Source organism: Heloderma suspectum, chromosome W, assembly GCF_057233095.1.
Source record: "Heloderma suspectum isolate Gila_16-S chromosome W, 16-S_ref, whole genome shotgun sequence".
Lineage (NCBI taxonomy): Eukaryota > Metazoa > Chordata > Lepidosauria > Squamata > Helodermatidae > Heloderma > Heloderma suspectum.
This window is the reverse complement of record NC_139475.1, coordinates 52,826,255-52,848,816: the sequence shown is the minus strand read 5'-3', so window position 1 is coordinate 52,848,816 and position 22,562 is coordinate 52,826,255. Positions and strand designations below refer to the sequence as shown.

Below are 22,562 nucleotides of genomic sequence, written 5' to 3'. Positions count from 1 at the left end.
TGGGTTCTCTCTCGGTTTTCTCTGGATTCTCTCTCTCTCTTTCTCCGGGTTCTCTCTCTTTTCTCTCTCTTTTCTTCTTTTCTCTGGGTTCTCTCTCTTCTCACTCTTTTCTCTGGGTTCTCTCTCTCTCTTCTCCTGGTTCTCTCCCAGTTTTCTCTGGGTTCTCTCTTTCTTCAGGTTCTCTCTCTTTTCTCTCTCTCTTCTTCTTTTCTCTGGGATCTCTCTCTTCTCTCTCTCTCTCTCTCTCTCTCTCTCTCTCTCCTTTTCTCTGGGTTCTCTCCCGGTTTTCTCTGGGTTCTCTCTCTCTCTTCTCTGGGTTCTCTCCTGATTTTCTTTGGGTTCTCTCTCTCTCCGGGTTCTCTCTCTTCTCTCTCTCTCTCTTCTCTGGATTCTCTCCCGGTTTTCTCTGGATTCTCTTTCTCTCTGTTTCTGGGTTCTCTCTCTCTTCTTCTTTTCTCTGGGTTCTCTCCTCTCTCTCTCTCTCTCTCTTCTCTGGGTTCTCTTCCGGTTTTCTCTGGGTTCTCTCTCTCTCTCTTCTGGGTTCTCTCTCTTTTCTCTCTCTCTTCTTCTTTTCTCTGGGTTCTGTCTTTTCTCTCTCTCTCTCTTCTTTGGGTTCTCTCTCTCTCTTCTCCAGGTTCTCTCTCGGTTTTCTCTGGGTTCTCTCTTTCTTCAGGTTCTCTCTCTTCTCTCTCTCTCATCTTCTTTTCTCTGGGATCTCTCTTTTCTCTCTCTCTCTCTCTCTCTCTCTCTCCTTCTTTTCTCTCGGTTCTCTCTCTTCTCTCTCTCTCTCTCTCTTCTCTGGGTTCTCTCTCTCTCTTCTCTGGGTTCTCTCCCGGTTTTCTCTGGGTTCTCTCTCTCTTTCTCCAGGTTCTCTCTCTTTTCTCTCGCTCTTCTTCTTTTCTCTAGGTTCTCTCTCTTCTCTGGGTTCTCTCCTGGTTTTCTCTGGGTTCTCTGTCTCTCTTTCTCTGGGTTCTCTGTCTTTCCTCTCTCTCTTCTTCTTTTCTCTGGGTTCTCTCTGTCTCTTCTCCAGGTTCTCTCCCGGTTTTCTCTGGGTTCTCTCTTTCTCCGGGTTCTCTCTCTTTTCTCTCTCTTGTCTTTTCTCTGGGTTCTCTCTCTTTTCTCTCTCTTGTCTTTTCTCTGGGTTCTCTCTCTTTTCTCTCTCTCCTTTTCTCTCAGTTCTCTCTCTTCTCTCTCTCTCTCTCTCTCTTCTCCGGGTTCTCTCCCGGTTTTCTCTGGGTTCTCTCTCTTTTCTCTCTCTCTTCTTCTTTTCGCTGGGTTCTCTGTCTTCTCTCTCTCTCTCTCTCTCTCTTCTCTGGGTTCTCTCCCGGTTTTCTCTGGGTTTCCAACCCTACTATTCTAGGATTCTAGGATTCTGTGGCCGCCCACTGCCTGGTCCAACGCCCCGGGAGGCCTCACTTGGCTGCTGTGTTTTTGCTGGTGGGAGCACAACTCGTGGGTGCCCCCGGGGAGGCCTGCCACGGACAGTGGGGGGTTTGGGTGCCACTCGGGGGCATGGAGCCGAGGGGTGATCCTCATTCCAGGGCAGCCGTGAGCCGTGAACGTCCCGACGTTCTCTCCAGCGCTTTGCGGCTGAGCTGGGGATGGTGGCCGGAGCAGACATAGCCTGTGAAGTGCGTTGATTTCTTGCCGACTATCACAGCGAGGTCCGCTTTGGGGGAAATGGCTGCTGGAAAATTCAATTTTGGAGGTTTTTCCCACGGGGCGTGGAGGTTTTTCCCACGGGGCGGAGGGAATGTACGCTTTGACCCCTCTCCTCTGTCCTGCAGGTAAAGGAACGATTAAGCTTCAGGTGAGTGTAAAACGGTCATGGCTGAGCGGGAGGCGGCGGGGCGGGGAGCAAGTCTGAGTCAGTGGGGCGGCGTCTAGGGCCGAATAGGTCGACTTTGGCGAGCGTTGAGGTGGAGTGGGCAGAGTGACTCCCCGGAAGCGGGCCCGGGAAAGCCATTTCGGGCGCAGTCCTGGGCGTCTTCGGCAGGACCTCCGGACGGGGGCTTCTCTACGGCAGTTCTCCGGCCTCCCCCCGGGTCTGGGAAAGGCCCTGTTCTCCTGCAGAGGCCCCAGATGAGCTGGGTTCTGGGCTCCGGAGGTTTCCGCAGCCCTCTCCCGGCGTCAGCCTGAGTCTCACGAGAACCCTGCGGGGCAGGATGGGACAGGGCGCTCTGGAGCCTGAGGCCAAGGGCGAGGCACTCTCCCCGCCTGGCTCGTTTCCCAGGCCGGAGCTGAACGGACCGGCCACGGGCGCCGCCTTCAGCAACAGCCTCTGCCCCGAGGGACTTCGCGGGGGAATCCCGAACTCGAGGATGGGCCTCAATGCTGGCGTAGAGCAGAGCAGAGCTGTCGTTTTTGCCCAGACCAATTCCGGCACGGCCAAATAAGATGACGGGGTCCGTTCCGATCGAGGGAGGGTGTGCACCCAACCCTCCAGGGGCTTGGACCACACGCCCAGCCTCCCTGGCCGAGGGCGGTGCTGGCTGGGGCTGATGGGGGTTGCAGGCCCGCAATCGGGAGGGCGCCCGGCTTGGGAATGGGTCGCAAGCATTGTGTTCCCGAGCTACCCAACAGGGCTGTTGGGAGGATGAAATGGAGAGGTGGAGGGCCGTGGAAGCCGCCTTGGGCCCTTTGCGAAAGGGGACCAGCGGGACAGAACTGTGATAGTAACGGATCGGAGATTTCTTTCCTGGGTGGCGCGGCGTCAGCCTTCCCGTGCTGATCCGTCATCCAGAGCAGCCCTTCCACAGCTGCCGCCCTCCGGGTTTGGGGGCCACAGCTCCCACTGCCCTTCAGCTCCTGCGGGTTGGCGGGGGGCGATAGGAGTCGGAGCTCCGCGCTCCTGGCCGTTGAAAAGGCTGGACGAAGAAGCAGCTTCCAGAGGGCACCGGCTTCCGAGGGGCAGGCTCTCAAGCACGGCGTGGCGCGGGGACCTTGGGCAGCGCTCTGCCCCCGTGCGCTGGCCGGCCCGCCCCAAGAGCCGCGCCGTGCCCCTGAGCCCGACGCAGCTCCGCCTTTGGCTCATTCCCCAGGTGCCCCCGGGGCTCCGCGGCCAGGCCCGCTTGGAAGTGCGGGGCGGGCGGGCGGCGGCCGAGGAGGGCCACATCTTCCGCAACTGGACCACCGTGACCATTGATGGCAAAGGCGCCTCCGTCTTCATCCAGACGGACAAGCCTGTGTACAGGCCGAAGCAGAGCGGTGAGCGTTGCAGCTGGCTCCCGCTGGCCCCGGCCCGGCCCGCTGGGCCTGCCCTGATGCGCCTCTCCTTCTCCTTGCAGTGCTGATCAACCTGTACGCCGTCAGCCCGGACTTGCGCCCGATCCAGGAGCGGGTGAGGGCCTCCCCCTCGTCCTCCGCACCACTGTTTGGGCGGGAGCGAGAGGCAGGGTTGCGATGGGGTGGGGAGAGTGGCTCCGGGGGGCTCCGGCCAGCTGGGGTGCACAGTGCAGACGGCTCTGTCCTCTCTCAGCTTTCCCCCACCTGTACCCTCCAGATGGGTCGGACGACACCGCCCATGATGCCCCGGCCAGCTGTCCAACCCATCTGGAGGGCACAAGGCTGGGGAAGGCGTCTCTGGGCCCGAGTTTTGGAGAAGCGAATGTGAGGGGCGGTGGGTTGGGTTCTGAGTAGAGCTGCCCAGCGAAATAAGTGACTGGGTCCCTCTTTCTTTCTTTCTTTCTTTCTTTCTTTCTTTCTTTCTTTCTTTCTTTCCTTCCTTCCTTCCTTCCTTCCTTCCTCCCTCCCTCCCTCCCTCCCTCCCTCCCTCCCTCCCTCTTTCTTTCTTTCTTTCTTTCTTTCTTTCTTTCTTTCTTTCTTTCTTTCTTTCAGATTGAAGCTTACATAGTGGTGAGTACCTGGCAGGCCCCAAGCACGACCCGACCAATGCTGAGGCCTCCCTAAGCCACACGAGTTGTGCATGTTCAGAGCCTCGGTGTGAGGCGTGTGGTTCTGGCCCGCCCAGCCGGTGAGATGAGCACCTCCATGGATGCTTCCGGGGGGCTAGGAAGGGGACTTGCACCCAGGTGGGGCCATGGCAGGGGTGGCCCCAGACGCGCTCACAGGGCACGTCCCTCACCAAGGTGCCTCGCTTGAGTGCGCACTGCGGTCAGTGCGTCACAGGTTTGGGGCAGGATCTGGCTGCGTCTCTCCGTTGGCGCAGAGGACATTGTGCTAGTGGGAGCTCCGTTCCGAGCGGGGCCCAACAGAGAACCCAATCCAAGTTACATTTGGGAGGATCCGGCGGAGCGCCATGGCCCCGCTGGACCCTGCCCGAAGGAGGGTGGGCTGGATTTGAGGGGCTCGAAGCAAGGATGGGATGAGCGCGGCTGGCCAGATGGCATCCGGACCCAGGACGGGAGGCCTTTGGCTGGATTGAGTGGGGCACCTTCCCTGCGGTCCCACAACAACGTAAACCCATTGCACAACGATGCCCCACTCGCTGCCACAGGCCCACATCGCTCCTTCCGGCGCCAGGCAAAGCCCTTTTTACCCTCCCAGCATTTTGAGGGGTCAGCTTCCCATTCCGTCAGCTCTGGCGTTCCGAATCGGCGTTCCGAATCTCCGCAGCGCTGCTGGGCTTCATCCTGCTGGGTTGTGGTGCCCAGCGCCCGTTTTGTCTGGCTTTGTGCTGCACTCCGTGGATTCCATTCCCACGAGCCGCCCAGAGAGCTTCAGCTGTTGGGCGGAATAGAAAGGAAAGGCATCGAAATGTACATAAGGAAGACGGATGCGGCGACCTCGCCAGGATTTCCTCATGAGCGGAGCGTGCTGCCCGAGGGTAGCGAAGGGGCTTCCTTTTGCCGTCAGGGCCGCTGAGGGCTCTGTGGGTCATGTCACGTTTTTTTGTTTCATCCGTCGGTTTCGTTTCTTAGGTTTCTGTGCCACCAACCGTCAAAGCTCTCTGGGCAGTTTACAGGGATTACGACCTTGAAAATACACGGCAAAAACCACTGACCTGCAAACGTGTAAACAGACAGCACACAAAGAGCCATACGTCTATCCTGCATGGAGCAAGGGGTTGGACTAGATGGTCTTACAAGACCCCTCCAACCATCCTATTCTATGATTGTATAGGGATGCTCTGACTTGGATTCCGGCATGGAGTAGGGGGTTGGACTAGATGCTCTTACAGACCCCTTCCAACCCTGCTAGTCTATGATTCTATAGGGATGCTCTGACTTGGATTCCTGCATGGAGTAGGGGGTTGGACTAGATGCTCTTACAGACCCCTTCCAACCCTGCTAGTCTATGATTCTATAGGGATGCTCTGACTTGGATTCCTGCATGGAGTAGGGGGTTGGACTAGATGGTCTTACAGGCCCCTTCCAACCCTCCTATTCTATGATTCTATAGGGATCCTCTGACCTGGATTCCTACATGGTGTAGGGGGCAGACTAGATGGTCCTACAGGCCCCTCCCAACCCTGCTATTCTATGATTCTATAGGGATGCTCTGACTTGGATTCCTGCATGGAGCAGGGGGTTTGACTGGATGGTCTCACAGGCCCCTTCCAACCCTCCTGTTCTCTGATTCTACAGGGATGCTCTGACTTGGAGTCCTGCCCTGAGCAGGGGGTTGGACCCGACGGTCTTGTAGGCCCCTTCCGGCCCTACTGTCCTCGGATTCTGGGATGCTATAAAGAGGGATGTGTATTCGTATCTAATCCAGTAAATCTACCTATGCTCTTTTCCTGCGTGAGCCTGCGCAAGGGCCCTGGCGGGAACGACGCTCCCCCGTGAGCAACGGGGAGACCCGGATAAAGAACGGTCTGTCTCGTTTCAGGATCCGCGGGGGTCTCGCATGATAGAGTGGAACGGCCTCCGGACGGTGTGCTGTGGTGAGTCGGGGGGCATCCCGCCTGCTCCCCAGCCCTGGCGGGAGGTGGTATCCACCGGGGCCAGCGCTCGCTGACCTCCCCTCTCTTCCCCGCCAGGCATCCTGAACGTCATCTTCCCTTTGTCTGACCAGCCCGTGTGTGGAGAGTGGCTCGTGTTTGCCGAAATGCGAGGGCTCACCTACAACAGGTCCTTTGAGGTCCAGAAATACGGTGAGCTGGTAGCCCTGCGGCGGGGGGGTTTTCTTCTCGCCCCAGCGAAATGGCCAGCCGACCAAGCCCCAAACGCCCGCAGAGGCGGCGCCTTAGAAGGGTCCGTCCACTTGCAAACCGAGCACCTGAAAGAGCTTTTCTGCCCGGGCCACAACTGCAGGAAGCGTGCGCCCCACTTTTCTTTCGGGGGGAGCTCTGATGTGTGCTTTGGGGGCTGCGGATTTCGTTGGCCTCCTGCTAGGTCGCCTGGACTTTCTCTGCTCGGTTCCATATATTCAGAGACCGTGATTTCGTCCTCCCTTCCTTCAAAAGACGATTTTAAAAAATGGGCGTGCGCGTTGGTGGACGCTCCCCCCCACCCCACATGAGTTGCCAGCAGTCCCTGTCCCCTTTCGGATGACTGTTCTTCCCCCCCACCGTTAGTTCTGCCCAAGTTCGTAGTGCGGATCGACCTGCCTCGCTACATCCGAGACCTTGGCACTTGCGAGAAGGGGACCGTCCACGCCAGGTACGACGGGAGCGGCCGGCCGCCCCCCCCAGGCACCTTCTCGCACCGCCGGCATCTTGCCGCGTTTGAAACGTAGATGGTGCGTGTCACTGGGGCGGGTGCTGGCCGTGCCAGGCCAGGGGGAGGATGGGGGAGCGGCGGCCTCATCCCCCATCACCCCTGGATGCTCCCAGCAAGGCCCCGCTGGTTAGCCTCAGAGCTTGCAGACCCAGGCCGGGGCCTGAGCCACTTCTCTTCCTCCCTGCGTTGCCCGCAGCAGGACCTGGGTCGACCCTCTTGGTGGCCAAGCTGGCTGGGAAGCCCCTGGAGAGGGGCGGCCCAGCAGAGAGAGGCACCCGCCCTGACCCAGAGAGCCGGGGCGGGATGAGGCCGCTCCTCACACGCAGGCTGCCCGGGCTCGGAAACGAGGGGGCCTGCGTGGCGGGGCTTTTCCTGTTCCAGATATACATTTGGGAAGCCGGTGACGGGCACGCTGGTCGTCAACATGACCGTGAACGGAGTGGGCTACTACCGGCACGAAGCGGGCTACCCCGTCCTCCAGACCACCAATGTGAGTGAAGGAGGGGGCGCAGAGGGGGCGGAAGAGGGAGGAGCGGGCGGAGGGGAAGGCCTGCTCAGACGGCGGCCATGCTGCTCGAGGCCCCACGGCTGTGGCCGTGGCCGGAGCGTCGTCTCAAGCGGGCCAGGCGAACCCCAGGTTCGTGGGGCCGGTCCCGTCTTTCTCTAGAAGCTCACGTCCCGGCCACTTGAGCCGGATCTGGAATAGCAGCTCAGGAAGGAGGATGTGGGTGTGCAGGGCAAGGGGGCCTCAGCCCAGGAGTTTGTTTCCAGGACCAGAACCGAGCTGAAATGGGCCTCTCCCGGATGAGGATGCGCTCGGTGATCCACCCAGCGTTTCTGATTCGCAGCCCGCGGTCGGCTGCTTTCCTTCCGGGGAAAAGCCGTTTTGCTGCTGCTGTGACCAGGAGTAACGATGCTCGCAGATCTAGTGCAGATCATCTAGACATCATAGAAGCACAGCATAGTAGGAAGGGGCCTCCAAGATTTGACTGCTGGTGCAAGATGGGTTTTCTAACACTGGTTCTATAATGCACTCGGTTTTTATGATCATAGCATCATAGAATAGCAGGGTTGGAAGGGGCCTGCAAGGCCATCCAGTCCAACCCCCTTCTCAGTGCAGGAATCTCATCAGTGCAGAGTCTAGGGAACATGGATGGATTGGTAGTGAGAGCTAATCCTTTGGAAGACAGAAACAAAACTCAAAGGGATCTTGAGAGACGGGAGCGCTGGGCAGAACACAACAGCATGCAATTCAGGAGGGATCAATGCCACGTTCTGCACCTAGGAAAAAGAAACCAACTGCACAATTACAAGATGGGGGTGCGTGGCTCAACCACACTACAGGCGAGAAGGCATTGTTGTCGATCACAAGCTGAAGATGAGCCCACAATGTGATGTGGCTGCAAAAAAGGCCAATGCTCTTTTGGGCTGCATTAATAGAAGCATATCTTCCAAATCCCGGGAAGTCCTAGTCCCCCTCTACTCAGCACTGCATAGGCCTCATCTGGAGTGCTGTGTCCAGTTCTGGGCACCACATTTTAAGAAGGATGCAGACAAACCAGAGAGGGTTCGGAGGAGGGCAACAAAGATGATCAGGGGACTGGAAACAAAGCCATATGAGGAGAGACTGAAAGAACTGGGCATGTTTAGCGTTGAGAAGGCTGAGGGGAGATCTGATAGCACTCTTCAAGTCCTTGAAAGGTTGTACCAGAGAGGAAGGCCAGGATCTCTTCTCGATCATCCCAGAGTGCAGGACACAGAATAATGGGCTCCAGTGATAGGAAGCCAGATTCTGGCTGAACATCAGGAAAAGCTTCCTGACTGTTAGAGCAATACGACAATGGAACCACTTACCTAGGGAGGTGGTGGGCTCTCCCACACTGGAGGCATTCAAGATGAGGCTGGACAGCCATCTGTCGGATGCTCTGACTTGGATTCCTGCACTGAGCAGGGGGTTGGACTTGATGGTCTTATAGGCCCCTTCCAATCCTGCTATTCTATGATTCTGTAGGGATGCTCTGACTTGGAGTTCTGCATTGATCAGGGGGCTGGACTAGATGGTCTTACAGGCACCTTCCAACCCTGCTATTCTGTGATTCTACATGACTAAGAATCCCTTGTGATTGGAACCACGTTGGTTTCAGCTCAGATTCTAATAGCAAAACAATGGGGAAAAATCAAGAAGTACCATCTCTGAGGGAATGGGAAAGTAATATTTGGCATAGAGTATTAATGCATTAGATCTTGTATTATAAAATATATATATATGGGAGGGTAAAGTTACACCCCCCCCCCGACTCTTTAGGTAAATGGGACAGATTTAGTCAGTGCTGGAGACAAAAGAATAATTATTGGAATATGGGCAAAGAGGTCTTAGAAGTTGTGTAACAGTTATAATGGAACGGAATGTAGGTTTGAATGGAAAAAGCAAGAGAAGGATTGAATGGAGAAAGCATGGTTGTTCATTGACTGTATTTAACGCTCTTCTGCGTGGAACGATATTGTATTTAACGCTGTCCTGTATTTAACACTCTTCTGTATTCAACACCCTTCTGCGTTCAGCGATATTGTATTGAATGCTCTTCTGTATTTATCGCTCTTCTGTATTCAACGCTCTTCTGTATTTATTGCTCTTCTGTATTCAACGCCCTTCTGCATTCAGCGATATTGTATTTAACGCTCACCTGTATTTACCACTCTTCTGTATTCAACGCTCTTCTGCGTTCAGCGATATTGTATTTAACGCTCTCCTGTATGTAACACTCTTCTGCGTCAAACAATATTGTCAGTAGAACGCGCACACCCATACTGGGGGAAACGGTGTTTTCTCCTATGGCCGCCACCCCGAGGTGATGCCCTCATATCATATCATATCATATCATATGATACCCTCTCTAACTCTCTCTCATTGTGTGGGGAGCAGATCGATGGGTCCGCAGAGTTCGATGTGTGCGTGAGAGACATGATGCCCGCAGACGTGCCAGAACATTTCCGGGGCACGGTGAGCGTTTGGGCCACGGTGAGCAGCGCCGATGGGAGCAGGCAGGTCGCGTTCGACGACTCCACCCTGGTCCAGAAGCAGGTGGTGGACATAAAGTACACCAGAGACACCCGGAAGCAGTTCAAGCCTGGCTTGCCCTACAAAGGGAAGGTGAGCGGGGCGTTGCTGCGGGAGGGCTGGGGCTCTCTGGGGCAGGCCCTTTTCTCGATGGGATGCTCTGACTTGGAGTCCTTCGTTGAGCAGGGGGTTGGGCTTGATGGTCTTACAGGCCCCTTCCAACCCGACTGTTCTGTGAAAGCCAGTCCCCAGCTCTGCATCCGGTCTGACCCCAGAGAGGTTCTGGATTCAAGTCCTCGGTGCAGGGTTTGGCCCAGGCTTACCCACCTCCATCCCATGCCGATATCCGCAGCCTCCCCAAAGGCTAGGACGTGAACGGACTCTCGCCCCTTTTCAGGTGGAAGTCACGTACCCTGATGGGAGCCTGGCAGATGGGGTGACCGTCCGGATCAAAGCGGAGCTCGCCCCGCAGGACATTTACACGCGCGACCTGGTGTCCCGTGGGGGCCTGGTGCAGTTCGAAATCCCCTCCGTCCCCTCTGCTGCCCAGCACGTCTGGCTGGAGGTGGGTGCCCTGGACGGGACTCGGGCGCCATTGGGGCTGTGAATCCCATCACAGGCGCACACGTTAATGAGGCCTAAGGAGCTGGGCCCACGGAGGGGGCCTCGGGCTGAGAGGAGCGCCCCTGGGAGCCGTGTGCCCGCTCCCCCTGTGCTTGTGGCAGGATGGACGGAATCCTCTGTATTCTGGGGAGGGAGCACAGCTCAGTGGCCCCAGGTTCGATCCCCGGCAGCAGCCCCACGTAGGGGGGGAAAGACTCCTGCCTGGAGAGCGGCTGCTGCCAGTCAGCGTCGACAACCCGGGGCTAGACAGACCCAGGGACTGACCCGGTGCAAGGCTGCTTCTGCTGTTCCCCTTCGAATCGGCCCTGGGTTCGGGACCATGGGGACTAGTCCCTTAAGTTTATTTGGAGGCACAGATGTGGAGGCCAGCCTGGGTGGAAGGATGTGTGCATCCGTCCAGCCAGAGCTCGGCAGGGAGCCCGTGCCTTGCATGGAGAAGGTCTGAGGTTCGATCCCTGGCTGCGTCTCCAGGTAGGGCGAGGAAAGAATCCCGCCTGCAGCCCTGGAGAGCCTCTGCTGGCCAGTACTGGGCCAGATGGTCTGACGCAGTATACGGCCGCTTCTCTTGTTCCTGGCTGGATCCGCTCGTCCTTCAGAGCGACGAGGACTGGGAGCTCGCTTACTTTTTAGGGCGCCGCCTGCAGAATGTTCTCTCTTGCCAGCCGGCACCGGGCAGCGTCCTCGTTCCTCCCTCTTTGGGGGAAAGGCCGTAGCTCAGTGCTTGGCACGCGGGAGGTCCTGGGTTCGACCCCTGGCAGCACGTCTAGGTCGGGCTAGAGAGCGCTGCTGCTGGGCAGCGCCGACAATACTGAGCCACGTGGACTCTGGCTCGGCCTGAGGCAGTGTCTGCGGCCCCTGATACGGGGCAGGGCCTAGAACGGGGCAGGCCACCTGGCGCTCCCCCAGGGGACCCACGCCTCCTCTTACTGGTGCTTTGCACTGCCCTTCGGCTGAGGGGTGGGATCAGAACTGCCACGGTGAGCGAAGGAGCGCACGGAGAGGCTCGGGGGCCTGACCTGCGGGCTGGGGGTTCCGGAAGGACCGCTCCGAAGGATCCGGAGAGCCCGTGGTCGCCTGCCCCGCGCGTCGCAGACTGTTCCTGGGGGGCCCTTGGACACAGGCCTGCAGGACACAGGGCTGGGCGTCCTGCCCCCCGCACTTCCCAGGGAGCTCCGTCCCCCCAGCCTCTTGGGTGGGGGGCGCTGGGCATTGTAGCCCAGGAGGCCGGAGTCGGCGGGGCCGGGAGCCCCCGGGCAGCCCGGGAGGGGGCGGGCAGGCCGCGCTGGGGGCGGCCCAGTTGACTGCCCCTTTGCCCCTTTCTCGAGACCAAGGTGGTGGCCCTCGACGGGAAGCCTGCTGGAGACCAGTACCTGCCCAGCTACCTGCCCATCACCAGCTGGGCCCCCAGCAAGTGCCACATCCAGCTGCAGGCGCCGGAGGAGCCTTTCCGGGTAAGGTGCGAGGCAGGCGCCGCCCCTGTGCAGCCAGGGTGCCCACGGCAGGGGCACCTCGGGGGCCAGCTCGGCGGCGGGGAGATGCTGGGCTGCCGGAAGGCCTCGGCCGCTGTCCCTGCAGTGGGGGTCTTCCACTGCCTGCCCCCTCAGGCGCTGGGCCCGCTCCCTCTTCACCCGGCGCCTCAGGCAAAGGCACCCGCCCCGTCTCTCTCGTTCCAGGTGGGCGAGGAGGCCCGCCTTGCCCTGGCCTCCACCTGCCCCTGCAACTTCGCCCTGCACTACGAGGTGGTGGCACGAGGGAACATCGTGCTGTCGGGGACGCAGCCGGGCCCCGTGAGGCCGCGCAGGGGTGCGCGGGCGGCGGCCGGCACCCCCCCGGGCAGGCATGTCCGGGTCGCTCGCTTCCCAGGCACGGCTTTGGACGCGGGGGCGGGGTTGGGGGTGGGGCCCCTCCGAGCAGGGCCCCGCTGGCCAGGGCCCCCAGAGTCGCGCCCCTCTGCCCCGTGGCAGTCTCCTCGTCCCCCCGCCCTCGCTCTGGACCAGGCAACGGTGGTGGGGAGGAGGGGGAGCGGAGGCGCTGCGGCCTGCTGGGTAAGCCAGCAGCAGCCGTGAGGGGGAGGAGCAGCCACGGTGGCGTGGAGGCCAGCTCCCTGAGGGAGGAGGGGGCCCCGTTGTTTCGGAGGGATGGGTGTTCAGGAGCGCGCTGGCCTTTGAGCGTTGGGCCCTGCCCATGCCTGCGTTGAGCCGGAGCAAGGAGCTGCCTGGGGCCACTCGGGGAAGGCCCTGCTCTGCCGCTCCTCCTGCTCCAGCCGGGCTGACACACGGCTCTCTCTGCTGCGTAGCGCCGACCAGCCCCCCCGCGCCAGAGACGAGCACCTGCATGGCCTCGATCCGCTTCCCCGTGACCCCCAGCATGGCTCCGCAGGGCCGCCTCCTCGCCTACTACGTCCGGGAGAGCGGGGAAGCGGTGGCGGACAGCCTGTGCTTTGCGGTCCAGCCCTCCTTGGAGAATCAGGTACGGGGCTGGGCCGCCGCCTGTGGGGCGGGCAGGGCGGGCCGGCCGGGGGGTGGGCCTGGGCTGACGGGGCGGCTGCTTCTCCTCTGAATGTCCCGCGCCAGGTTTCAGTGGCCTTTTCAGCCAACGAGACCCGGCCGGGCGACCATGTGGCGGTCACGGTGCGAGCCGCGAAGGGGAGCTGCGTCTGCTAGGCTGCCGTGGATAAAAGCGTCTACCTGCTCAAGCCGGGCTTCCAGCTGACCTTGGCCCAGGTGAGCCGGGCCCGGGCCGGGGGGCACACGAGCGAGGCAGGCCGGAAGGCCACGGGGGACGTTTCGGAAAGGGCGTTCATGCAGCTCTAGTGCAGGGCTGCAGAACCTCTTTCTTCCATTTCAGAGATGCCCTTGGGGGGGGGGCAGGGGTGGGCGGGGCCGGAGGCTCAAGGGGCATGGCAAACCCCTTCCAACCCCACTATTCCTTCCAACCCCATGTTCCTATGATTCCGCAGGGATGCTCTGACTTGGAGTCCTGCATTGAGCAGGGGGTGGGACTGGATGGTCTCGCAGGCCCCTTCCAGCCCGACTGTTCTATGATTCTGCCAGGCAGAACAACGTTAAGCTGGCAGCTCTCCCCCGTCGCTCACGTTCTCTGCCGCGTTGTCTCCTTGCACAGATCTTCCAGGAGCTCGCCGAGTACGACGCGTCTGACGCCTTTGGAGCCAGCAAGGAGGACGGACACTTTTGGTGGCCAGGCCTGCCTTCACGCAGGCGGCGGCGGCGGCGGTCGTCCATCTTCCCCGGGCCCTGGGGCGTCACCAAAGACGCCCGCTTTGCATTCACGGTGAGGGCTTCCCTCTTGGCCGGGCGCCCCGCCTGCCCGACACATCACTCAAAGTGGCGGCGGATTGGGGAAACGCTCCCACAGAAGCGGCAGGCGGGCACTCAAGTCCTCCCTTGGCGCAGGTTGCGAATCTAGAGTTGCCTTTCCTACTGCAGGGACCCTGGTGGCTCCCCGCCTCGCCCTCTTCTGCGGAATTCACATCCTGCGCCAACACGCTTTTGCGGGGCGGGATCCAGGCGACGGGGTCACCTGGTGGTTTCTGTGCTGTCTTCCAGTGGTCCCCCCCCAGATTTGTGTTGATTTGGGGGCAATATCATCCAATTGTGTCGCCGGCCCTTGAACAGGGAAAGCGCCGTTTGCGGGACTCCTGCGCCTTTAATTTAATATTTCCCGTTCATGAGTTCTGCTTGCCTGCTTGCTTCTGTGCTGATCTTGGCTGAGCTTTGAATGCTGAGTAGCCTCTTAATTGCCCCGTCACCCTAATTTCTTTCTTTCTTTATTTATTTCATTTCTATACCGCCCAATAGCTGAAGCTCTCTGGGTGGTTCACAAAAATAGCACCGCCTGTTCTTGTTGGGGCCGGGGGGATTTAATTAAATCAAACAAATGTTATTTAATGAATTTAACTACCTCTCCTCGTGTTGTTTCTGAGTGAATCGTGACATTTTGCTGTAAAAACGGATCGAGAAACTAGTGAGGGGAAACCAGTCATTGAAGCTGCCCCCCCCTCCCAGAACAGAAACTGACATTGAGGCAATTCAGGGGGCAATTTACAGGCTACTCGGCACCATAAACGATCGAGCGGAGTGCTTTTGAGTAGACATGACTTGCGAGGCGACATCACAGAAGGATCTTGGCCATGAGAAAAGGCATTGCTGGATCGTCGAATCATAGAATAGTCGGGTTGGAAGGGGCCTGTAAGACCATCGAGTCCAACCCCCTGCTCAGTGCAGGACTCCAAGTGAGAGCATCCCTACAGGATCATAGAATAGTAGGGTTGGAAGGGGTCTGTAAGACCATCCAGTCCAACCCCCTGTTCAATGCAGGAATCCAAGTCAGAGCATCCCTATAGAATCATAGGATATTAGAGTTGGAAGGGGCCTGTAAGACCATCTAGTCCAACCCCCCACTCAATGCAGGAATGCAAGTCAGAGCGTCCCTATAGAGTCATAGTATAGTAGGCTTGGAAGGGGTCTGTGAGACCATCTAGCCCACCCCCTGCTCCATGCACAACTCCAAGTCAGAGCGTCTCTATAGAATCATTGGATAGTAGGGTTGGAAGGGGCCTGTAAGAGCATCCAGTCCAACCCCCCACTCGATGCAGGACTCCAAGTCAGAGCGTCCCTTTATAATCATAGGATAGTAGGGTTGGAAGGGCTCTGTAAGACCATCCAGTCCAACCCCGGTTTGTCGTTGCCCAGGAGACCGGCTTGGTGGTCATGACAGACCTGGTCAGCCTGAACCACAGACAGCATGGAGGCATGTACACCCAGGAGGCCATGCCGGCCTTCCAGCCTCACACAGGGATGCTGGGGGCTCCCGCGCACGTCAGGGCCATGCCCAGGTAGACCGTGGTGCTTTCCGGGCACAGCGCAGGGGTGGAGCGAGGATGGGGGGACGGGTTTGGGAGCCACAGCAGATGCCAATCCCAATGGTGGGCCCCGGGCACGGCGGCATAAGCCTACTCATTGGCTCAGTGGGCGGTGGGGCCTGACCAGGAGATGCTGGGTGGCCCCAGGAGAGGAGGAATGCGGAGGGACGGAGGCGAGGGCCTGTGCCTGGGGGCGGAGGGGAGGCCGGGCATTCCCCGGGAATGCTGGAGGCGGCTGTCTGGCGCCTCCCGCCAAGCGGTGGCCTCCCTTGCGTGCCCTTTTGGCCTGGCCTCCCCCGGGCAGGCGGTGCGGTGCCCTCTGAGGCCCTGCTTTCGAAGAGAGGCATCTCTCAGCCGCCCCCTCGCCTGCCCCGTGTGTTTCTTGCCTTCTGCAGAGCAGACAAGAAGAAAAGGACCTTCTTTCCGGAGACCTGGCTTTGGCAGTGCTTGAACGTCAGGTATTATTAGGATTATTATTATAATTATTATTATTATTAAAGCATCTTAGAGCCCTTCCTAAAAAGAGACGGTGGCGATGACACGAGGCAGCTTGCAGGAGAATTAAAATGTGCCCGAAGTCAGTGGCTGCGGCAGTTATCCGTGAAAGCGCGTTTCCCCTCCCCCCGAAGCCACGGAAACATCCGAGCTTCTCCCCCTGCCTGCGGTGCGGGGTCGTTACCCCCGAGGTGGCCTGGGCAGCCTGTCAAATGGAGGACTGTCCTTTCCCAGCTCTCCAGAATAGAGGCCTGCGCTCTGCAAAGGAGGCCAGCCTGGTTAGGATTCTTTCGCTGTTGGCCGGGTGTCCTGCTTGTGGGCTTCCTGCAGCCATCTGGCTGGGGCCAGGCTAGGCGGGCTTTGAGTTTGGGCTGGCAGGCGCTAGTCCCCAGGGGAGAGGGCTGCCGCCTTCATCGGGCTGGCTGCGAGCTCCCCGGAAATGTCCTCTGGCTTTGAAATGGCCGGCTGTCCTCTGTCGGGCACAGGGTGCTGGGTCAGACGGACGCAGCCAGCCTCCCCGGGGCGGTTGGGAAATGTTTCTGCCACGTCCCTTGCCATAAACCCCGAGACAAGACACCGCCGTGGCGGCCCGTGACGGGGGGAGGCTGAAATGGCGGCTGTTGCTTTCTTTACACCCACGGCGTGGGCCGGAAGCACAAGCGGGCGGGAAGGGCCAGCGGTGGAGGTGGAAATGGAGACTGCGCCGAGCCCCGGGGCCGGCCCCATCCCTGGCGTCCGCTGGCCTCGGGGGGTTCGGCGGCCCCGCCCCAGACGGCGGCCCCGGCCCCAGCCTTCCTCACCTGCCTCCCCCCCCAGCAACGTGTCCGGAGAAGCGCAGCTGCATGTGGAAGTCCCGGACGCCATCACCACATGGCTGGTGGAGGCTGTGGGGCTGTCGGCGGAGAGGGGGCTGGGCCTGGCCGGGCAGACGGCGCTGCGGGCCTTCAAGCCGTTCTTCGTGGACTTCACCCTGCCCTACCGGGTCGTGCGCGGGGAGCAGGCCAAGATCCCCCTGACTGTCCACAACTACCTGGCTGTGTGCCTGGAGGTGAGGCTCGGCCGGCTGGCCCGGGGAAGGTGGCATTGGGCGGGGAGCCCTCCGGGGGGGGCCGGGCGCCGCTTGGTGGCGCGGGTCCGTGCGCTGGGGCGCCCTCGGCCCCCAAGGCCCTCGCGGCGCGGGGCGGCGCGGGGGCCCACCGGGAGCCGCCCAGTCCGACCAGGGGGTGGGCTGGATGGTCTTCGAGGCCCCTCCCGACCCTCGGCCCCATTCACGAGCCTTGCCTGGGCTGCTGTCGTGCTGGGCCCAGGCAGACATCGTCCCTTCCACCCCGGCGTTCCGCAGCGGGTCCACTCAGAAGTAAGGCCCCGGAGGTCGGGGCGCACTCCCAGGTGAGTGGGCACAGCAAGCCAGCCTCGGGACGCAATCCTGCACATGTGTAGACGGGGAGGAGGACTGCGACCCCCAGCAGGCCCAGCGGGCACAGCAGCCGGGGCGTGCTGGGCGCCAGGAGCCTTTTTGGTGTCCGAACTTGCGCAGGGCTGTGTTCGAAGCTTAGTTTTTCCATTATTATGGCGACTATCTGTCAACTATTCTATCTATCTCTATCATCTATCTATCTGCCTATCATCCATCTATCTATCATCTATCTATCTATCTATCTATCTATCTATCTATCTATCTATCTATCTAATATATCTCTATTGAGCTATCTGTCATCTCTCTCTCTCATCTATCGATCTATCTATCATCTATCATTTCTCTCTCTCTCTCTCTCTCTCTCTCTCTCTCTCTCTCTCTCTCATCGATCGATCTGTCTATCTCTATCATATATCTATCCATCTATCTGTCTATATCATCTATCATTCTCTCTCTCATCTATCTTTCTATCATCTATCTATCTATCTATCTATCTATCTATCTATCATCTACCTATCTATCTCTATCATCTATCAATCTCTATCATCTATCTATCTATCTATCTATCTATCTATCTATCTATCTATCTATCTATCTATCTCTTTTGTCTTTCTGTCTGTCTCTCTCTCTCTGTCTATCATCTATCTACCTATCATCTATTGTTCTCTCATCTAACTCTCATCTATCAGTCTCTATCATCTATCTATCTATCCATCCATCCATCTATCTATATTTATCGATCTATCTATCTCTATCATCTATCTAATCTATCTATATCGATCTATCCGTCATCTATCTCTATCATCTATCTTTCATCTCTCTCTCTCATCTATCTGTCTGTCTGTCAATCATCTATCATCTCTCTCTCTCATCTATCGATCTATCTGTCTATCTATCATCTATCTATCTCTATCATCTCTCTCTCTCTCTCTCATCTATCTATCTATCTATCTATCTATCTATCTATCTATCTATCTATCTATCTATCTATCTATCCCATCTCTCTCATCTATCTTTCTATCATCTATCTGTCTCTATCATCTATCTATCTATCTATCTATCTATCTATCTATCTATCTATCTATCTATCTATCTACCTTCCTACCTACCTACCTACCTACCTACCTACCTATCATCTATCTATCTATCTATCTATCTATCTATCTATCTATCTATCTATCTATCATCTATCTATCTATCTCTATTGTCTGTCTGTCTATCTCTATCTCTATCTATCTCTGTCTCTCTATCTCTCTCTCCGTCTATCTCTCTCTCTCTGTCTATCATCTCTCTCTCTCTCTCTATTGTCTGTCTGTCTGTCTGTCTGTCTGTCTGTCTCTCTCCGTCTCTCTCTCTCTGTCTATCATCTATCTACCTCTGCATCACCTCAGCCGACATTGGTCCCTGTGCGGCTGCGTCTCATTCCGCGCAATGGCTGCACTGCATTGCACTCCTCCCCTTGTGCCGTGCTCCGTCCGCGCTTCGTGATCTGCCCGGAGAAGGCTGCCTCTATATCCGCATCTCCGCATCGCAAGAGCGGCGCCTCCTGGCGCCGCAGCTCTTCCCTGGGGAGGGCCTCCCGGCAGCGGGGGCCACTGCTCACGAGGCCCCCTCCTTGCTCCCCGCCGCCCGATCCGGCCCCGGGTAGCGACCGGGCGGACTGGCTGTCCCCTGCCGCCCTGACCCGCGCCGCTCCCCCTGCCCGCCCCGCAGGTCCACGTGAAGGTCTCCGTGCCCAAAGGCATCGGCTTCGTGGGGCACCCTGGCAGGCGCCACCTGACCCGGAAGAAGTGCGTGGCCCCTGGCACGGCCGTGCCCACGTCCGTCGTCCTCTCCTTCGGCGAACTGGGGCAGAGCAGCATCGCAGGTAGCCCGGCTGCCCCGGGGAGGGCGGAGCTGGGACGGGGGCCGCCCGGAAAGCTCGGCAGGGCGGTCCGGGCCCCAGGCAGGCTGGATTCAGCAGGAAGCTGCTGGCCGAGGGAAAGACTGCCGCCCCTCCCAGGCGCGGTGACTCTTCCCCAAGCCGGGGGGCGCCCCTGAACGCCTGCCCCTCGTGTCTCCTCCACAGCAAAAGCCTTTGCCTACAGCGGGAGCGGCTGCTGTCAAGACGCGAAGAGCGGCAAGCCTGCCGAGGAGGGCCCCGCTGATGGGCGGGCTCCCCTCGGTGTCGACTATGTCTGCCGGGGCGTCCTGATTGAGGTACACGGGCACCCTGTCCAGGGGGAGCGCGCCCCCACCCCAAACCGCGAGTCCCGCTCCCCCCCAGCTGGCAGGGGTGGCTGGTTCTCTGGATGGATGCCGTCGAGAGGCAGTGTGGTGTAGCGGTCACAGTGTCGGGCTGGGGCTCGGGGGGCCCGGGCCCCCACTTGGCCACGGAGCTCACCGGGGGACTTTGGGCCAGACTCTCAGCCAGACCTCCCTGACGGGGTTGTTGCGAGGATGGCATGGAGAGGAGGAGGGCCGCGTGAGCCGCCTCGGGTTCCGTGCAGGAGGAGAAAATGCGGTGGGAGAGGAATGCGACTTCGCCTTTTTGGGAAGCGGGGGGGCGCCCCTGGCCGGGACGGGGGGGAGTTCTCTCCAGGTGCTTTGGGCTTCCTCTCCCAGCATTCCTGGCCACTGGCCACGCCGACAGGGGCTTGTGGGGGTTGACGCCCAGAACATCTGGAGATGGAGCTCCTACCCATCCCTGCCAATAATAATACAAACCACGGCAAAAATGATCAGTGGCCGGACAGCGTTCTGGAAACGAGAGTCAGGGTGTCCTAGAGCATACGAAGCGTGTGAAAGCGGACAGCAGCATAGCATGTTTCGAGCATACCAAAAGCTGAAACAATTTCAAACGGCGAGAAACAATGCGATGCGCAAGACCCAGCGAAGCGACCTAGAAAGACGCCCCCATCCTCACGTGAACCTGCATGGGTCCAGTGCTTGGCAGCCGAGGGCGGCCTTCCCTGACCCTGTCGCCATTAGGCGGGCCTCTCCGGGGAGAGCATCCGACGAGCGGGGGGCCACCAATGAGAAGGCCCTCCCGCGGCCTCGTGCGTATGGATCGGCCTGGGACCGCAGAGCATCTCCTGAGGCCTCTCTCCAGATCCAGAGCTCAGGGGGGAGCGGGGCCTTTTCCAGGGCGGTGCCCCTACCCAGGCACGCTCCCGAAATGGGGTTGGCACTCTCTCAGGCGCCCAGCCACATCTGTGAACGGGAGCAGTGTCTCGTTTCGATGATGGGGTTGCCAACGCTGCTCGTCAGCTGTGCTTTGCAAAAGGCTTTCAAAGCAAGGCGTGTTTTCTTACATACCTGCCGCAGGCGTGACGTTCCGGCGGGGGGCGGGCGATGGCCGCGACAGCCGTTTCTCCCAACGTTTGTTTTTGTGCGGGTTTCTGCTTTTCTGCAGCCGGAGGGCCTGACCAGGCAGTACACATACAGCGTCTTCTTCTGCCCCAACGGTAAGAGGACAGAGCGCTCCAGTGGCAGCCTCGCCCCCTCTGTCTCTGTCCTTCCAGCGAGTGCGCGCGCACAGGCGTGAGTGGGTGCGCCCGCTTGCGCGCGGGTTGAGGCTCTTCCGCGCCTGGCGAGGTGGTCTCCTGCGAGAGGAGGACCCTCCGGGTCGATGGGCGCGCTTGGAACGTTGAGGGTCGTGGGCGCCTTCACAAAATGGCCGCCCTGGTGGGTGTGGCCGGTCACAAACCAGAAGGCTGGAAGGGAAGTGGCTTGCCCAGCACGGAGCCGCTCCCTTGAACCCACGTTCAAGTCACGTGGCTGAGAATGCTGTGGAGGGGCCACGGGCATTCTGGGAAAGCAACATGGCTTCGGAGGCCCCCAGCCTCCCAGTTTTGCTCCGTTTTGAGATCTTAAAAAATGAAATGAAAATGGGCGGGGGGGGAGGAAGCCTGCCAGGGCGTGGCACGGCTGCCCACGGCTGCCACGTTGGAGACTCCAGCAATGGAGAGCTGCACCAGCGAGGAGGACTGGGGCCACTTGCTTGAGGTGATCCGGGGACAGCGGCTTCCCCTCCTTCTCCGGGCAGGTGTGGTCCTAAAGGTGCGCGTCCCGGTCGTGGCATGTAAGCGTGGCTCACATTGGGCTCTCCTCTGGAGGGGTGAGGGTGGGCGGTATCTGAGCGTGTGTAGCTCGGGCGCCGTGGCTGCTGCTTTGGGGAGGGGGTGCACGGGGGGAGGCCCCGGAGATGTGCCTTTGGGCCAGGAGTGCTGTGGGCAAACCCCGACCACGGGGTCTCTGTGTTTGCTTGTGACTAGAGAAAATCCACATTTCCACGCCGAATAAATTCGAGTACCAGTACGTTAAGGCGCTGGCCCGCGCGATGCACCTGGACGTCACCATCAAGGCCCACCACAGCGCCCACGTGGCCTTGTCCTCCGCCCCCCATGACATGGCGGAGATGACCGAGGTGGTCATCGGCGGGCACCAGAACGCTCGGACGTGGATCTCGGCCAGCAGGATGGGCACGCCGGTGGCCAGCGCCGAGACCGCCGGCATCCTCTCGGGGGACGAGTTCCGCAGGTTCTGGATCAGCTGGGCCGGCGGCGGCGTCCAGGTGGGCGTGGTGGGGGTGTCCTGAGCGGACGCCCCATTCGGAGAGGGACGTGGGTTGCCAGGGCGGGGAGGCCTCGCCTGGACCAGACCCGTTTTTCCCCCGCACAGGTGGGCCACGGCCCCTCGGCCCTCAACGCGTCGGTCATCATCAGCTGGGCGGCCCCCCGGCCGCCGGCGGTGGCGTACGTCGGCTTCTCCACCGGCTGGGGCTCTGCCGGCGAGTTCGAGATCTGGCAGAAGGAGGCGGTGGAGGAGAACCACAGTGAGGCCTTCACCCTGGGGCTCCCGCGCAACGTGGTCCCCGGCTCGGAGAGGGCCGTGGCCTCCGTCATCGGTACTGGCGCGGGGGCCGGCCGGGGCTCGGGGCCTGTTCTGATAGATCCGTGGGCTGGGTCCAGGCATAGCCGTGCCTGAAGACTAGGCGTCTTGCGATGAGCGGGGCTGAAGCCAGTCGCAGCTTGCTTGTCCCATCAGACAGTAGGGCTGGAAGGGGCCTGCAAGGCCATCCAGTCCAGCCCCCTGCTCAGTGGGTCCCCTCTCAGCACAGTGAGGTCGGCCTGCAGCCCACTGATTAGAGCAGGAAGGGCAGCGCGTAGATATTTTGAATAAAGAGCAAGACGAGCCAAAGGAGAAGGCCCAGCCCCCTGTTTCCAGCAGGGGACAGCTGGATGCCTCAGTAGGAAGCCCAGAGGCAGGGCCCCGCCCCCGACAGCCCTCGATGCCTGCTGGGTTCCCCAGGTAGCCCTTCTCCTGGCCTTGGAAGCTTCACTTTAAGCCGCCCAGGGTGAGAGCGGCGGCGGCGGCAGAATTGCCGGGCGGATTCCGACCTCGGGGCGCCCACCTGGCCTCGCAGGCCGCTTCCACGCTGCCTCGGCTCCCGTTCAGCTGGCGTGGCTCGCGGCCGCAGCT

The 22,562-nt window shown here is 59.7% G+C and overlaps 1 protein-coding gene across 1 annotated transcript in view; it reads left to right on the top strand.

Annotated features, from left to right (window-relative positions):
* LOC146334021 (C3 and PZP-like alpha-2-macroglobulin domain-containing protein 8) overlaps positions 1-22,562 on the top strand; it is a 101,150-nt gene that overhangs the window by 73,418 nt on the left and 5,170 nt on the right. Inside the window, 23 exon segments of the mRNA XM_084824899.1 lie at positions 1,788-1,810; positions 3,042-3,207; positions 3,288-3,340; positions 3,838-3,855; positions 5,791-5,845; positions 5,942-6,055; positions 6,479-6,563; positions 7,005-7,113; positions 9,547-9,774; positions 10,079-10,246; positions 11,631-11,756; positions 11,979-12,168; positions 12,602-12,774; positions 12,879-13,028; positions 13,429-13,596; positions 15,018-15,160; positions 15,583-15,645; positions 16,499-16,730; positions 18,813-18,966; positions 19,168-19,298; positions 20,494-20,545; positions 21,356-21,654; positions 21,762-21,987. Coding sequence (XP_084681025.1) covers positions 1,788-1,810; positions 3,042-3,207; positions 3,288-3,340; positions 3,838-3,855; positions 5,791-5,845; positions 5,942-6,055; positions 6,479-6,563; positions 7,005-7,113; positions 9,547-9,774; positions 10,079-10,246; positions 11,631-11,756; positions 11,979-12,168; positions 12,602-12,774; positions 12,879-13,028; positions 13,429-13,596; positions 15,018-15,160; positions 15,583-15,645; positions 16,499-16,730; positions 18,813-18,966; positions 19,168-19,298; positions 20,494-20,545; positions 21,356-21,654; positions 21,762-21,987 — 3,126 coding nt within the window.